We start from the raw sequence: 16,787 nt of genomic DNA, 5'->3' as shown, positions 1-16,787 counted from the left end.
TTGTAACAAAACAACACTTCAAATTTGTTTTCCTACTCTGTCATTTTCCAGAAGATAAATATACCCAACTGAAATTATTAATTTTGTCCAACTCCAATAGCCTAATAAAGTTTTTTTTTTTTTTTTCTTTTAGTGGGATTAGCGTAACAAAGTTAAACACTAGCAAAGTACGATGTTGTGAGAACATGTAATATTATTGATATTGTTAGATACGTGTCACTGTCGCAGGTTGCATTCAAGACTGAGAAATTACGCACATAAGCCCCACTTGGCGTCCATAGCACATGAGTCAGGTTGGTGTGGGGTAAAGTTATTAGTGGCTAGCTAGATTCTAGATTAGAGTCCCACGTAATAAAAGAAAAAATAATAATGCACAATAATAGAATAGTCGCTTGGAGCAATCATAGAGGTTGCAACCTTTAAGACCATGCTTACTAATAAAAACAGATTTCACACATTAAAATTATCAACTAATGCTGTCCTTTTACTACCTCTTACAAGTAATTAATTAATTAATCACATTAAAATACTAACTTAACAACACCGTCTCTTCTTTGTCATAATTAGATACAATCACGAGCTGACTCAATGCAGAATGAGCCTAAGTTATTGGATGCAAATGCAACTAATATAAAATAACATCCAAAATTTAAAAATTATATATAAAAAATAATATTGAAAAAAACATGTTGGAAACTATTTTTTTAACCAAATATTAGTGGAATATTTGCAAGATGCAGAAATCAGTAAACATTTGAATAGTCTCACGTTCCTTTTTACATTATAAAAGAAAAATGAAAAATTATTACAGGTTCCATCATTATTTATATAAAATTTATTAAGCTTACTTTTGTTTGTTCTCTTTAGTAAACGATCATTGACAAATTGCTATTACTAAGAGCTTACAGGAAAATGAAATCGACCAACAGTAAATTCCAACCTTTAATATTTGATTGCAGGATAAAATACCTTTACACTATAATCAAATTCCAATTAAATTCTTGTAAAGAACCCAGGTTGTGTTTATTAAACTCACCTGAAGGGAGAAATATAATTTTCAAATGCCTGTAAAATACTCACGATATTTGTATGCTTCATCAGACCCCTATTTTAATATTCAGGTCTGGCACTTTAAACTCGTACAGTACAAGTTCCCTATGTTAAAAAATCCTTAACACCATTCTATGTCAAAATAGTTTTAAAATCAGGGAATATAATTTTTTTTCTCCCTTTTTCCCCAATGGAACGTCTTATTTAAAAGTTCATATATCAACTAATAGCCATTTGGTCAATGGTGGTGAGGATGCAAAATTGCCTTGCCAATAGTCTCATCAACTCATTAATATCTCAAGCAAACTGCTTCAACCACTTGTTTATTTCCTAGATCTTTATTCCAATCACAGTATTAACCACATTTTCCACTGTTCTAGCCAATTCAACAGCTGCTCCAACATAAGTATCAGGTGTTAACTTCAACAGATTATTCTTTGCTTCTTCTGGAATATCTAAGCCTTCAATGAAATCTCTTATGCTCTCTTTGGTAACTGCTCTTCCTCTGGTTAGTTCTTTTAACTTCTCATAAGGCTCAGGAACACCATATCTTCGCATAACCTGAATAAAATTTGCAAAATGATGATAGTAGAATTTTAGGGGGAGGGGGGGACAGCAAGCAACATCAGAGAAGTACACATGAATCCAGCATAAATGAGGGCATTTCATTCATAAACGCCAGTAACTTTACAAATTTAGAAAATTTCTAACAGAAAAGAAAAATTGTTTCAACATGGGACCAGCAATATATAACCATTGATACAAGAATGCCTAAATTTTTACAATTAGCATTTGGAATTTCAGAAGTATATGATAAAAACCTGAAACCATAAGGGAGAAGCAATTAGACAAGTTGAGCAAATGCCATACGGTGTTATAATTTTTTCTTAACTTACTCTATGTCCCCTCATTTCCTTTTTTTTTACTCCCCTCCCTTTTTTTTTCTCTGAATGAGTAATGCCTTTACTCAATAAGAATTTATGCCCATTGCTTAACCGAACCTAAAACAACACACTCCCGTATATAACTTACTCAGCATCTTTATGAATATAATAATAATAATAAAAGACATTTCACATTCCAAGCAAGGTCTGGATAAGATGCTAAGTTAAAAGGTTATTCAATTTCCATAGAAATTGAGTCTAAATTCAAACATGCTTACGTAAATACTATTTAACTAGCAAAAAGGCTTCAGATCATTGGTTATGCTTCAAAAGCTAACTTTAGAAATCAGTTTTGATAAGAAAATGATAAAAGCTTGAGATCATTGAGCCAACCTTTCATCTCCCAAAGGGCATTAACTAGTAAATTATATTATCTTCAAAGAGTCAAGTTAATTTGCTTCTTTTTTATACTTGAACCCCATGAAGTAAATAGCATCACCACAAAGAACTCAAGACTTCATTATATTTTAAGCATTCCATATAAAATGCAAATAGATTAAACTAAATAAACATATAAAGCCAGAAGCATATACTTACAGTCTGAATTGGTTCAGCAAGCACCTCCCAGCACTGGTTCAAGTCTTCACTCAAGCGAGCTTCATTAACCTAAATTGTAAATTAAAATATGACAAGAAAGCTCAACAAAAATACAAAAACCTACTGCCTTTCCTCTAGATTTAATAGAAAACTAGAGAAACTTGCTCTATAGTTATGCAAATAGACAGTGATAGGAACTTTGTACATGCATCTTGCTCAAATGAACATTATACTACAGTCAAAGAAACAGTTGCAATAACCAAAATATATCATCTAATAATGCTATATTTCCAATAAAAAAAAGAAAGATAATCATGCACATAGTAGGAGAAAAGCAACAATCCCATGTTGCACTGCATACCTGAAGCTTCCCTATTCCTTGAAGTGTGCTTTTGTAGGCAAGAAGAGAATGACCTATACCTACACCCATGTTCCTTAAGACAGTTGAATCAGTCAAGTCCCTCTACACAAAAGAAAAAAATGAATATAGAAAACAACAATTATTTCCAAGAGCTAATCACAATTAGATTATAACTACACTAAATTATGCTCAAAAGTCAATAGATTACAACAAGGTTATCAACTAAAGATTCAAACTGTGAATTGTCAAGATAATTTTTGAATCTTGAACACTCATTTATATGAAAAATTTAAACTAGAAATAGATAAAGCAACTTAGCCATAAGTCTCATAAAGCAAAATTATAGTTATATGAGTTTGTGAAGCCTCTATTTTAGGAAGGATGAAAACAAAGCAATGAAACAGCCAAATAGAATGCACGCATTGAATGAGTGAGTGCCAAAAAGTGTAGTGAAATAATCAAATAGGATAAGCTCAGTAGTGTTTCTCTTCAATTCATTTTCATTTTCATTTAACAATTTTAGCTTATATTACTTTTCAATTTCTTTGAGAAATGATGAAAGATAAGTGAAAAAATAAAATAAAATAATGAATCATTAAATCGTGTGATTCGTATCAATGATATGAAATCGTACGCTTACCAATTCATTCATGTATTGTAAAATTTAAAATCATTTTGTCACAAAAAAGATTTAAAATCATTTGTTATGATACAAATCACTAGCTAGCCAAATCACACTATGGATAACAATAGCTCTGGTAACACTTTCCACAGCATATAATTTGGCAGTGTGTGTACAGAAAATTACACAAACCAATTTCCAGAAGATATATTAGTAAAAACCTCTTGGCATCATAGTGTAGAATAATAGCAATACCAAAATGAGCATAATAAAACCAAAAAAAGAAATCAAAATCAAGAGGTCTTGCCTGCCAACGTGAAATCGGCAACTTCATGCTTAGATGAGACAGACCTCCATTAGCTACACCTAGATTACCTTCGCTGTTCTCAAAATCAATAGGATTCACTTTGTGAGGCATAGTTGATGACCCAATCTCCCCAGCCTTAGTGGTCTGCATAAAAAGTTTTGTAAATGAAAAGATTATTGCTGCTCTTAAAGTATAGCACCATACTCTGGTTAAGTTTACCATATAAGAAAGCTCACCTGCTTAAAGTAACCCAAAGATATATAGCCCCACACATCTCTATCAAAATCGATTAATATATTATTGAACTGGATGAGCGAATGAAAAAGCTTTGCCATGTAGTCATGAGTTTCAATCTGTTAACCAAGTGGAGTAATATAATCAGCACCATACATTAAGTTACCATCTCAAGTTGGCATGATCAGATGATCATGAAATGACAAGTCAACTTAGCTTTGATTGTGTAAGTACTCAAGATATAACTATCATAATATAAGGGAAGAACTAACCAAAAAACTAACACAGGCTTCATTGACAATTGATGAAAAAATTTAAAACAATGCACATGTACATACCAATAGAGATAGCAGAAGTCTAAAATTTTATGATTCAGTTTTTTTTTATAAAAAAAATTGCACAAAGATCTGGTAAAATTGAACAGAAAAAAAAGATAAAAAAGTGGAAAGGTAAAACCATACCTGAGCAACGTAAGGATTAAAACTTAATCCAAGAGAGTGTACAAACTGTTCTGCAATGTGAGGCCAGTTAACATTGGGATATGCAACAACATGTGCATTGTAATTTCCAACTGCACCAGCAAATTTCCCCAATATCTCAACCTGAGACAGATCTTTCCTTTCTCTGCTTAATCTTGCAGCAAAGATCGCCATTTCCTTTCCCAAAGTAGTTGGTGAAGCTGGCTGGTAAGTAGTGCAGAAAAATTGCAAAGGTCAATCACGACTGTTTAAAGATGAAGAACTAAAAACCAATAAAGTGGAAGAACAATAACACTAATGAATTGCAAAACTGTTTAAAAAGGAATTATCTACCAATCCAATTGTTTGTCACATCAAAGTTAAAGTATTTGCAATAGCCCAATATTACATCCCACAATATATATTGATTCTTAAAAATATGCAACAAATGCACAAATGAACATACCTGTCCATGAGTGCGAGAAAGCATAGGAACATCCGCATTATCTTTAGCCACGTCACACAAAGCAATCATTATTTTATCCATGACAGGAAACATGACAGAATTCATTGTTTCCTTCAGCATCAAGGCATGGGCAAGATTATTTATATCCTCAGATGTGCAAGCAAAGTGGAAAAACTCAAGCACCTGCGAAAAGGTTTAGAATAACACAATCCATCAGAACCCTTAATCAAAACAGTAAAGCAGTGCACAGCCTCAGAGTACAAAGAAACACAAAAGTGAATCCCGACCTTAGCCACTTCAGCATTGGATTGACACTTCTGTTTCAAGAAGTACTCCACCGCTTTCACATCATGATTCGTGACCCTCTCAATGTTTTTAACCTCCGAGGCATCCTCAACACTAAAGTCATCAATCAGACCTTGTAAGAAAGATTTAGCACCGTCACTGAAACTGGGAACCTCAACAATTTCAGGAATTACAGACAGCTGCAGCAACCATTTTATCTAACAGGAAGCACACACACATATACCACATCAGAGAGCAACAATACACAGAAGAGAAAATTCAAAACAAAAAAGGGTACTTTAATCAAAAGGCTCTCAGAAAAGAGGGGAATTAACGAAAGGGTACCTCAACAAGAACCCGAAAGTAGATTAAGCCATATTCACTCAAAAAAGGAGCAAGTTCCTTAACTTTGCTCCAATAACGACCATCCAATGGGGACAAAGCCGTCAAAGCAGAGAGCTCAAAATCGGTGGAATGGGGTCCAAACATGTTGTGGGTAGAGGTGGGTGTGCGGGTGCTGAGAAGGGCTTTGCATGAGCAATCTCTGCGAGAGGAAGAAGGGAAAGAAGCATGCCGAAAAGGAAGAGAACTTTGAAGGTTGGTTCTGAGGGGGTTGAAGCCCCCAAGTTGGGTAGCGTTAGAGAGTGCCGCGAACTCCATGAAAAGCTTTGGAGGAAGAAACAGAAGAACCCTTTCAAGCAGTCAAACAGAAAAACGCCATCTTCTTCTGTCTTCCTAGTAAAACAAATCACAAAACATGAGAGGATTTAACAAAAATAACAATAGTGATTTTAAATAATATCTTTTTTAATATATCATTTTTTATTTATTTTTAAGTAAAATTTTAATATTTTTTTTAAAAACATTATTAAATAAAAAATATTTATTTTATATTTAAAACATAATCTATATGTCAAAAAATATTTATTTATTATAAATTTAATTACAATATAATTTTTATATGCAAGTATTTATTTATTATAAATTTTAATTATATAAAATAAATATTTATCATGTGTATTTTACAATTTAAACACTAATATAATTCATATGTTCAAGATTATTTATTTTTATTTATCATGAATTTTAGTTTATAAAATAAATATTTACTTACACAGATCATATGCAATAAACTCAACCGTGTTGTTCCCCACAATTCTTATTTTTATTATTTGAATTTATTTTATCCTTTTATTCCAAATCAGTCTTGTTCAAAAATAAAGCTAAGCTGACCCTTCCGAATTGGAAAATTTAAAAAGATTATAACTAAAATGATTCTCCGAGGCTAATTGTAGGTGTGAAGTAAACGTAAAGCCCAAAATTAACTTTAAGTCCATTTGGTGACCAAGATATTAAAGATATGATATAATTATTATATTATAATTTGTTGTGTCAATAATGATAGTCATTTTATATTAATTGATATTTAAAAAAATATTTAAATTCAAATTAGTATTAAAGATGTTAAAAACTGATAGATTAAAAGAGATAAAAAAAATGAAGGTTTGATTATCCATAATTTTTTAATTTATCCCTTTTGATCTTTATAATTAATAAATAAAATTTTTAGTATATGAAGTTTATATTTTAATTCTCAAAAAATCTCTATGGTTAAAATTATTTAACTATTGGTCATAAAAATATTTAATAACAAGGATTTTTGAGAATTAAAATATTTTAAAGACTAAAAAATTCACTTATTAAATTTCAGAACTAACAAATTTATTTATTAATTATAGAGACTAAAAGAAATAAGTTTAAAAATTATAAAAAATAAATAATTAAATCAAAATTAAATTAAACAGTTTAATATTGAAACTATAAGATGATAGGATCATATTTAAATTTTAAACATAAAATACTTAAAATTGGTTTCAGTTGCATATTATTAAAATTTAAAAGTATAAGATGATATGCAGGCTAGTCTAGGGGAGTAAAGTTTATAATTTCATGAGAGAAAATTATAAGTATATGAGGAAGAGTGAAAAGAATGTAGACATGACAACGCAGACAGATTTAAAGGAGATATTATAATAGTTATTATATATTATAATGATTTACAAGATTACAAGTCTAGGATGCTATTAATATTTAGCTTTTGTATTTCACTTTAACTAGTATACAAAGTTCGGTATTACCTATGTTTTGATATATTTCTCTTGTTTTTGACAAAAATAAGTTAATTAAGTTTTTAAAAAGTATTGTTTCTGAAAAAGAAAGTATTGATGAATAAAAAAAATGAATGACTAAATAGTAAAAAAAAATTATAGAAAATCCAAAATTTTAAAGGAACTAAAAACTTGATTAAAAAAACACAACAGATTTAATCCCAGCTAGCCCACTAATCAGGAGGTCTTGCTGGTAAATTACTGCCCATTCTAACCTTCTGCGCAGATTATTCGAGTACCCCAGAACTCCTTTTTTTTTTTTTCTAGGATCAATTTCTTTATTTCTACAATGAATTGGACCTTAGATTTTCATCTCAATAATAATAATAATAATAATAATAATAATAATAATAATATGGCATCTCTTAAGTGCTCAGAAGTACATGGGAGGTCCAGTTGAAGTTATGAGATCACTTTGCTACTACAAAGACCATTACATTTTGAAACCTCAATATAAACTATGTAGCAAAAAATACACAATGAGATATACTGGAGAAATGGTGCATAATACATGACTTTGTTCCTTTTTTGCTAGGTAAAATGGGATGTAGGTGGGGATTAGATTAGGTATAAGGGGGTATGGAGGAATGGAACCTTCCTACCTTGAACCCCACAACCCTTGGAGTCATTAGTCTAAAAGGCCATTGGCAATTTATTTATATATAATACCCTTGTTTTGATATTGCTAAGTTGATGGTCAGCGTATCATGATTTGCTTTCAAAATGTCTCCTTGTGTGCAGATTATTGTAAAGAGAAGTGCATAAAGGGACATTCCCATCAGCCAAATCCAGGGGAGACTCCTTCAGGATTTTTAATTGAAAAAGCTGGAGGTTTCAGCAGTGATGGTCATCAGATTCAGATGTGCAGGGACCATATAACATCATAGACATTGTGTAGTTTTTTTAAATTACCACCCTGGTCGTCAATACTTTTATAGTGATAAAAGTGATCCTGAATTTGATGAAAGATCCTTGTATCAGTGTTACAGTTACACTAACTATTTCACCAATTATAATTATAGTATATAATAAATTGAGGTACGAAATTAATATAAAATTTTATTAAAAACTTCGTACCCCATTGCCCAGAAGCTCTTCGCGATGCAAAGGTATGGAGGAGGGATATTGTACGCAGTCTTACCCTTGCATATGCAAAGAGACTGTTTCCGGATTCGGACCCATGACCAACAAGTCACCAAGGCACAACTTTACCGCACCAGGGCTCATTTAATTAATATAAAATTTTATTAACACGATTTATTTTAATAATATGAACTTTGAATCCAATAATAAATTTTGAGATGAAATTATTCAATGAAATCATCTAAGGTATACTTAGAATATCACAAGATCATAAATAGTAATTTAGGCATCAAATGGTGACAACTTTCAAGACTGACATTGGAATTATCAGTCCAGAAATGGAAGTAGCCGAACTATTTTGTATTTTTCCTTTAAACATGACAAATTTTGCCTTGCATCTCCCGATTAATTTGCGAGATAGATGTTGCGTTCATATGGTATAACGATAAGTATTTAATTTGCTGTAGAAAGCTAGAGTTCGAGCTGTTATCAACTTATGCTGCTATTTTTTTGGCTGATGACTAATAAGGAATTAAAGAGTTTATGGTATCACCCTTCATATAAAAGTGCAAGTGATTAAAAGATGAAACAGTGAAGATCCTTCCAATTAATTAGAAATAAAGTTATACACCAAAACAGGATAGGATCATAGAATTAAACATGGTATGTATACACATGTTCTGATATGATTCACAGTAGTCATTGAGTCACCTTTTCCTTTGCAATTTATGCACTCTGTTGAAAGATTATATGTTTAGTTTCCTTCTCTTAGGTGAAGTACATATAGACTGAAATTTTTGGTACTTACTCTAACATTGCACTGTCAATTGTCATTCAGTACAAGCCTGCCTGAACTATATATTATTGTGTATTTGTGTTATAGTTAGAGATGATTTTAATTTAACCTTAATTCATGTCTTGTAGGCTATTGAAGTGAGAAATGGTAAATGGCAAGGTTCAGTTGGTGGCATAGTTTGTGTACCTATTGACAAGGTTTGGACCTTGGTCTCTCAAACTAAAAGACTACCCGAATGGATGCCAATGGTAGAAAGATGCAGTTCCTTGGCTGGAGATGACGATGAACCGGGCTATGTTAGGCTAGTCTCGGGTTTCATGTTTCCTCAACAAGATGGAGAAAGGTCATGGATCAAGGAGAGGTTGGTTTCACTGGACTCATCATCACATAGCTATGTTTACAGAATGGAAGCAAGCAATGTAGGTCTAGATGGATCTGTAAACTCTCTAAAACTAGTTGACTATGGGGATGAATCAACTCTTATTCGCTGGTCATTTGAGATAAACCCTTTAGAAGATGTATCTGAGGACACCATAGTGGATTATCTAGGATTTCTCTACAAATCTTGCATCAATAAGATTGAGGGTGCAATAGAAGCAGCATCAAGAAATGTTTCACCACCATAGTGAACATCATTTTATTCCAACCATTATAAGCTTCTTTTCAATTCATATGTATGCAGATATAGATGGAGTCGTTCTTCATGCTTTTCTTTTCCCTTAAGATATAATTTGGAGTCATAATGTTAATGATGAATAATAATTGCCTGGTAATGGTAACAATCTAATATTTCAATTCTCGTTGACTATTGCTTTTAAGTTTGTCTTGGTTCAAAATTGTCTTCCATTATTTTCTTACCTTTTTTACGAAAGTGCCCTTAAATAGAGATGCATTAGTTGATTAATTAAGCAGAAAGAGATTAAGAGATTTGAATGTCAATACTTTTAAGGACAATTCTAATTCTAAAAATATATATATAAAATGGTGACAATTTTAATAATATTAATTAAATTAACTAAATTTCTTAATTTTTAATTGCTAAGCAGGCATTTTTCATTGAATCACGTAAGAGCAGTAGTATGCACCGATTAATTGAAGCCACAAATTGAAGTGGAAGCAGACAATTTACATATATACCCTATCTTATACTTTCTACACAAATGAATTTTTCTAAATATATTATACTAATATGTGTATTTAAAGCTATAGATAGGCTACCAGTACAACTATCTTGTAATTAAAATTTTCAGTTTGAAACAATGTGTTAAATCTCTTCCTCTCCTCTCTTGCTTCCGTGTGAGTTTAGTTTACTGCTGTTATGTCTCACGGGTATCAAAGTCAAAAGGGACTAATTATATACAAGAATTGGGGTAGAATATGACAAAGAAATCACTTGGTAATAGATATTCAAACGATAAAATGAAAATATTGTAAGGATTCAATTGGTAAAGGAGAGAGTTGAGGAGGGGAATTCTTTTAACAAAGGAGGTACAGTTTTGGAAGCCGGCATTAAAGTGATAGCACCATTACCTTTCTTGCTGGGGTTAAATTACTTTGTTGTTGCACGGTTTGGTAATTTTGTTGTTGGAGATCATATAACACAGTCAATAACATGTTTCTAGTGTGATTGATCCAACTTTTATATATATATATTTAAGTTATGTGAGTTACTTGGTTGTTGCGCGGTTTGGGTAATTTTGTTGTTGAAGGTCATAAAACACAGTTAATAACATGTTTCCAATGTGATTGTCCAAACTATTTTTTTATATATAAGTTATGTGAATAGGGCTTTGTGTCATTTTCTCTGGGTTTCAACTTGGGGTGTAGCCAACTGTTTACTTGTAAAGGAATTTACTCACCTTGTTAACTTGACACATGAAACATTGTGCCTCTTCATATCCTTTTAGTTCTGAAGTTTGATGGCCTATCAAAAATTTTATGAGGACAGAATTATAAAGAAGATCAGAGTGCAGATGATATTACCAGCAAGAACTAAATAATCTTGCAACTAATGTGGTATCGAATTTGTCATTTACGAGAAATTATTGTTTAGTATGAGACCATGTGGTTTTGGAAAATCTTCACTTTCCTAAATTAAAAATGATTGTGTCACATGAAGATTAGTAGGGATCATGCAATAAATTCTCTTCTTTTAGGCAGAGTTAGTTTGTAGAGAAAGAGGGTGAAAAAAGAGAGAAATGAACAATAAAAGGATGAGACCCATACTTTTACACTCTACTTGAATTCAAAACTTTCATTTCAATTCACTTTCTTTTCATTTCGTTCCACTCAACTGAATAGACCCTTTCTCCGTTCTGTTACAATTTTCCTTTCTTTCCTTTAACTCTCCGGTCCCTCCTTCTGCTTTGTTTACGGAATGAAGGCAATTGAGCTATTGGGCAGAATTGTTATTGCGTTGGTTGGCTCCTTTTCTTCTGTAGCTGTACTTAATCTTCTAGCATACATATCCCTGTGCAAGTGGCTATGTAATTTGTTTGTTTTAATAGTTAGAAAGGAGGTGGCATCTCTTTCAACCAAACTTCTTAGTTCACATTTCAAATCTACACAAGAAAACAGTTGAAGTCCTTAACCGTGTATTGATTGCTAACTTTGTAAGTTTTGAGGATAAGCCTTTTTAGCAGTGGTAATAAATCAAAATTATCAATTCCAAGTTCCAACTAATGTAAGGAGATGAGAAGGATTGAGCTTTATTTAACAACGCCAAAAATGTGAGTTAATTTTGAACATCTTTGCCAGGGAAAGTGATTTTAGTGAAGTACAAACACAGCATCTTTTGACAAAGAATCATAAAAAACCACATTGAAAAAGATGCGCCATTTGAATCATTTAGTTGGTTTTGATGACCACAAGATTGTGTAAATTGTCTGTACTCTTCTTAAGCTTTGAAACATCCAATCAAGGGCATGAAGTGGATGAGCTGAAAATCATAGCCCAACCATAGAAATTTTATATCAACGACATCTTAAAGTCTGTCTCTAAATGTGAATGGAGATCATTACCCGCTGCTACAATCCAACAGTGTATGGTGTATCTTCTCGAAGAGAGTAGACCTTCAAATAAATACATACATGAGAAAAAGATGGGTAGGAAATTTAAGAAACATGCTCTAGGTAAGGATGAAAAAAGAAAAAAAAGGTATTGCTGAGAAGTATTTTTCAACTTATAGAAGGGTTTCTGTCGACTGAAAATAGCCTAAATGGTTCACATCGAAGTAGACAACTAAGGATTATATTGTGTAGCATGCAAGAAAACTTGGTAACGCTTAAAATGCATGACTAGATAGCATTATTTAATAGTCACCTACCACTTGTAAAACGACATAACATCATAGATTGTTCCATTATAAGGTGGCTCTTGGTCATGTGTTAATTAGTATTGAAAAGAGAGGAGATCAATAAGGGCAAAGGAAGAATTGAAGAGACACACAAAAATATTATTTGCTCAAGTGAATGGAGCCACGCCTTCTGACAATATTCTTTGTGGTTCTTTCATTCTCACCATTTGTTCAGTCCTTGGTGCGTCATTACAAGTTTAGTGTAAGTACTTCCTATGCTGGCACTGTCTAACACAAGTGAAAATTACTGAAAGTCCTATGCTACTCTTATGATAAAATAATACTATCGTAAATCATTATTTGCTAGGCATTTGACCAATTCATGTTGGTCAATGTTACAGGTGGTCTTGAAGAATACCACTAAGCTTTGCTCCACAAAATCATTTGTCACGGTCAATGGACAATGTCCAGGGCCTACTCTCTATGCAAGAGAGGATGATACGGTTATTGTAAAGGTCACTAACCACGTTAAGTACAATATTACAATCCACTGGTGAGAATTTCCACTATTATACAAATTGCAAGGAACCAAGAAAGTTGGCAATAAAAAAAATTGACTAGATCATAAATTTTGGACTATAACAGGCATGGAATCAAACAGCTTCGAACTGGTTGGTCTGATGGGCCAGCATATGTTACACAATGTCCGATTCAGCCAGGGCAGAGCTATGTCTACAACTTCACCATCAATGGTCAAAGAGGCACACTTCTCTGGCATGCACACATCACGTGGCTAAGAGCCACGGTGTATGGTGGCATTGTCATATTGCCTAAACGAGGCATTTCTTATCCATTTCCTAAACCTGACAAAGAAAAGATAATCATTCTAGGCAAGATTTATGTTAGAATAAAATGTTTTTGGTCTTAAGTCAAAATTGGCTTTAGTCTCTATGTTTTAAAAATGATGGTTTCATTTTGATATTTCTAAAATGTGGTGAATTTTGTCTCTGATCATATACTTCATTTGACTTTATAAGAGACAAAATCCACCAATTTTTTTAGAAATACAGACTAAAACCAACGTTTTAAAAAATTTAGAGACTAAAATCATTTACCCCTTATGGTATTGATTCAACTATGCTTCCTTAGCACTTACACGTTATATTCCTTTTTATTAAGTTTGATTTGTATGAGTTACAGGTGAGTGGTGGAAATCAGATGTTGAAGCAATTCTCAATCAGGCTGAAAATTCTGGTCTGCCACCGAACATATCAGATGCTCATACCATCAATGGTCATACAGGACCAATTCCCGGTTGCACTTCTCAGGGTATTAATATAATATAATGGAGTTTATTACAGCCTAACTATTTGTTTTTTCATAGCTTAATATTACCAACAGTGCTATTCATTTCCTTTTATGGAAAGTCTTATGAATGGCATCTTAATCGATCACGAGTGAAATGGACACTAATGAAGAATGAAGATCTTATTTTAAGAGGGAAAAATTGTTTTAGTTTAGAGATTCTTTGAGTTTCACTAATGTTGTTTCATATCTTTTAGCAGTTTTTTCTGTTAAGGGCTAAACTTTGATACGGTTTTTGGTTCAAGTTTTACCTCAGCAAAGTGTGTAATAAATGTTTGCATTTTAAAAATTAAAAATGGCTTTTAAATATATAAATCAAGCATACCCATAATTTACTCAAATGAAACTCATCGTGATTGGATAATTTAAGTTCATCATTGTCCTTTTGTTAATAAAGCATGTTATTATGATTACAGTTTTATCAACCTGTGTTTAGACATGTCCTGAAATATAGAGCTTTATCAACCTGTACAGGTTACACTCTGCATGTTGAAAGTGGCAAGACCTATCTTCTACGCATAATAAACGCTGCTTTGAACGATGAACTGTTCTTCAAAATTGCGGGGCACAAGTTAACAGTGGTTGAAGCAGATGCATCTTACGTTAAGCCTTTTGAAACAGACACAATTTTCATGAGCCCAGGCCAAACCACCAATGTCCTATTAACCGCTAACCAAGTTGTTGGCAAATACCTAATAGCAGTTACTCCTTTCATGGACGCCCCTATAGGCTTTGACAACGTTACTTCAATTGCTACACTTCGCTACAAAGGCACACCACCTTATCCCAAAACAACACTAACCACCATTCCTGCACTAAATGCAACTCCTTTAACAAGTGACTTCATTGATTCCCTAAGAAGCCTTAACTCAAAAGAATACCCTGCAATAGCTCCCTTAACCGTTGACCACTCTCTTTTCTTTTCCATAACTGTAGGCCTTAACCCATGTCACACGTGTCTCACTGGGGCCAGGCTTGTGTCTGCTATTAATAACATCACCTTTCTAATGCCAACAACCACATCACTTCTTGAAGCACATTACTATAACATAAAGGGTGTTTTCACTGATGATTTCCCTTCATTCCCACCTATAGCTTTTAATTACACTGGTACTCAACCAGCTAATATTCAGACAAATAATGGCACAAGACTATACAGATTGGATTTCAATTCAACTGTTCAGATTATTCTCCAGGGCACTGCAATGATAGCACCAGAAAATCACCCTTTTCATTTGCATGGGTACAATTTCTTTGTTGTTGGCCAGGGGCTAGGGAACTTTGATCCAGAGAAGGACCCATTGAGTTTTAATCTTGTTGATCCAGTTGAGAGAAACACCATTGGGGTACCAAATGGTGGATGGGCAGCAATCAGATTCAGAGCAAATAACCCAGGTAGTTATTATTCACTTTGTATGTGTAGGTGTGTTTCTTTTTTTCTGAAGTACAAATAGCACCTAAGGAGCTATATATGTTGTCTTTTTCCAAAAAAGACAAAGCTTTATACAAATTTTATGGGTGTTGTTTTTGTTTGGTTGTTTAGTCAGAATTTGAGTTTTACGCACCTTCATAATCTATAATCTCTGTGTAATAAAGATTTTACTTAAATAAGTTTTTTATGCTAATAAATATTTAATTTTTGTTTTTATTTGTTGATAAATTTTTATTTTATGATGAGTCTTTAATAAAATAATAATTTTTTTATCCTTGATATTTATTTTTAATCCATAATAAATTAGTCAATTTTGTGTTTATTTTCTTATAAATTTTTTTATTTATTATTAGTGGAGGCTAAAACAAAATTTATTAATTTATTAAAAAAATATAAAATTTACTAATTTATCAACGACCAAAAATAAGTATAAATAAATAAAAATTCAAATATTTATTCGGATGAAAAAAATAATTAAACCTAAAGATTTGTATTAAAGATTTAGGAGATTATCAAACTGAAACTCCATTTTTATTGGAGAACAATACAAACTGCACTTAAGGAACTGTAAATAAGTTTTGTACTATAATTTTTATGCTCCGTTTCTTCTAGTATGCAAGATTTAAAGTTATGCTACAGATATGAAAAGAATATTATAATATAATCAACATCTAGTTTCTGTTGCCTAATTGATGTTTATAATGTGTGTGAACTGTGAAGGTGTTTGGTTCCTGCATTGCCACTTAGAAGTACACACCACATGGGGACTTAAGATGGCATTCATAGTAGACAACGGGAACGGTCCCCATGAGTCCTCGCTTCCACCACCCAAAGACCTTCCAATGTGCTAAAGTTTCTGATGAAATTTGGAATCTGAGAGAGACAATGAGAGTGTACATTATTATGCTGGAGAGGTGATGTCACGGCCTAAGGGGAAGACATCAAATTGTTTGTGACAGTTTGTGAAGTTGGATTTGTAGCAGAAATCAATAAAAACTTGCTGTAGATAGCAATTCAAGGCCTTTTTATTCTATTGTCAAGTTTAGGATACTAATGTAAGTTTTGGGTTCATAAAAATGTGATGTATGTGCTTGGTAAAATTTCAATTTGATAAAAATGGTCTTTTAGAATTCCTATTCCTTATCTATGTTCAACTTGAGAACAATCTGTCACCGTGTCAAAGATTCATCCGTTGCTTCAAAATGTTCTAATATTAATATATCGACCAATTAGTTTGGTTGGTAGTTGTTGCTTGGATACAACTCATCCAAGAGAAAGTAAGTAAATGAGCAGAAAAGACCAAAAATAAAAAAAGACGCTCCAGATAGGGGGCGAATCTACGACCTTCTGCTTAGGAAAAAGACTCTCTATCCACTGAGCTACA

The 16,787-nt window shown here is 32.5% G+C and overlaps 3 protein-coding genes across 3 annotated transcripts; 2 read left to right on the top strand and 1 right to left on the bottom strand.

Annotated features, from left to right (window-relative positions):
* Positions 1 to 1,022: 1,022 nt before the first annotated feature.
* LOC114385024 (adenylosuccinate lyase-like) lies at positions 1,023 to 6,029 on the bottom strand. The gene is made up of 9 exons (XM_028344954.1): positions 5,610 to 6,029; positions 5,267 to 5,482; positions 4,980 to 5,162; positions 4,517 to 4,738; positions 4,058 to 4,174; positions 3,822 to 3,965; positions 2,893 to 2,994; positions 2,532 to 2,600; positions 1,023 to 1,611 (listed from the first exon to the last, which is right to left on the bottom strand). Exons 1-9 carry the CDS (start codon positions 5,922 to 5,924, stop codon positions 1,381 to 1,383), a joined length of 1,599 nt encoding a protein of 532 aa, XP_028200755.1. The 5' UTR covers positions 5,925 to 6,029; the 3' UTR covers positions 1,023 to 1,380.
* A 2,987-nt stretch (positions 6,030 to 9,016) lies between these two features.
* LOC114383351 lies at positions 9,017 to 10,098 on the top strand. The gene is made up of 2 exons (XM_028343011.1): positions 9,017 to 9,178; positions 9,440 to 10,098. The coding sequence occupies exons 1-2, from the start codon at positions 9,176 to 9,178 to the stop codon at positions 9,935 to 9,937; spliced, it is 501 nt and encodes a 166-aa protein (XP_028198812.1). The 5' UTR covers positions 9,017 to 9,175; the 3' UTR covers positions 9,938 to 10,098.
* A 2,595-nt stretch (positions 10,099 to 12,693) lies between these two features.
* Positions 12,694 to 16,542, top strand: LOC114383006 (laccase-4-like). The gene is made up of 6 exons (XM_028342576.1): positions 12,694 to 12,868; positions 13,008 to 13,159; positions 13,252 to 13,496; positions 13,807 to 13,935; positions 14,446 to 15,366; positions 16,124 to 16,542. The coding sequence occupies exons 1-6, from the start codon at positions 12,782 to 12,784 to the stop codon at positions 16,252 to 16,254; spliced, it is 1,665 nt and encodes a 554-aa protein (XP_028198377.1). The 5' UTR covers positions 12,694 to 12,781; the 3' UTR covers positions 16,255 to 16,542.
* The last annotated feature ends 245 nt before the right edge of the window (positions 16,543 to 16,787 follow it).

The sequence above is a fragment of the Glycine soja genome, chromosome 14 (genome assembly GCF_004193775.1).
Source record: "Glycine soja cultivar W05 chromosome 14, ASM419377v2, whole genome shotgun sequence".
Lineage (NCBI taxonomy): Eukaryota > Viridiplantae > Streptophyta > Magnoliopsida > Fabales > Fabaceae > Glycine > Glycine soja.
Note: the sequence above shows the minus strand (reverse complement) of the source record. Positions and strands in the feature narration are given on the sequence as shown.

Coding starts and splice junctions, on each gene's coding strand:
- LOC114385024 (XM_028344954.1), bottom strand. CDS start 5,924: ATGGAGTTCGCGGCACTCTCTAACGCTACCCAACTTGGGGGCTTCAAC. Junction 5,483..5,609: donor ACTTTCGGGTTCTTGTTGAG/GTACCCTTTCGT, acceptor GCTTCCTGTTAG/ATAAAATGGTTGCTGCAGCT. Junction 4,175..4,516: donor TTAATCCTTACGTTGCTCAG/GTATGGTTTTAC, acceptor CTTGGTTAACAG/ATTGAAACTCATGACTACAT.
- LOC114383006 (XM_028342576.1), top strand. CDS start 12,782: ATGGAGCCACGCCTTCTGACAATATTCTTTGTGGTTCTTTCATTCTCA. Junction 12,869..13,007: donor TGCGTCATTACAAGTTTAGT/GTAAGTACTTCC, acceptor TCAATGTTACAG/GTGGTCTTGAAGAATACCAC. Junction 13,497..13,806: donor AGAAAAGATAATCATTCTAG/GCAAGATTTATG, acceptor TATGAGTTACAG/GTGAGTGGTGGAAATCAGAT.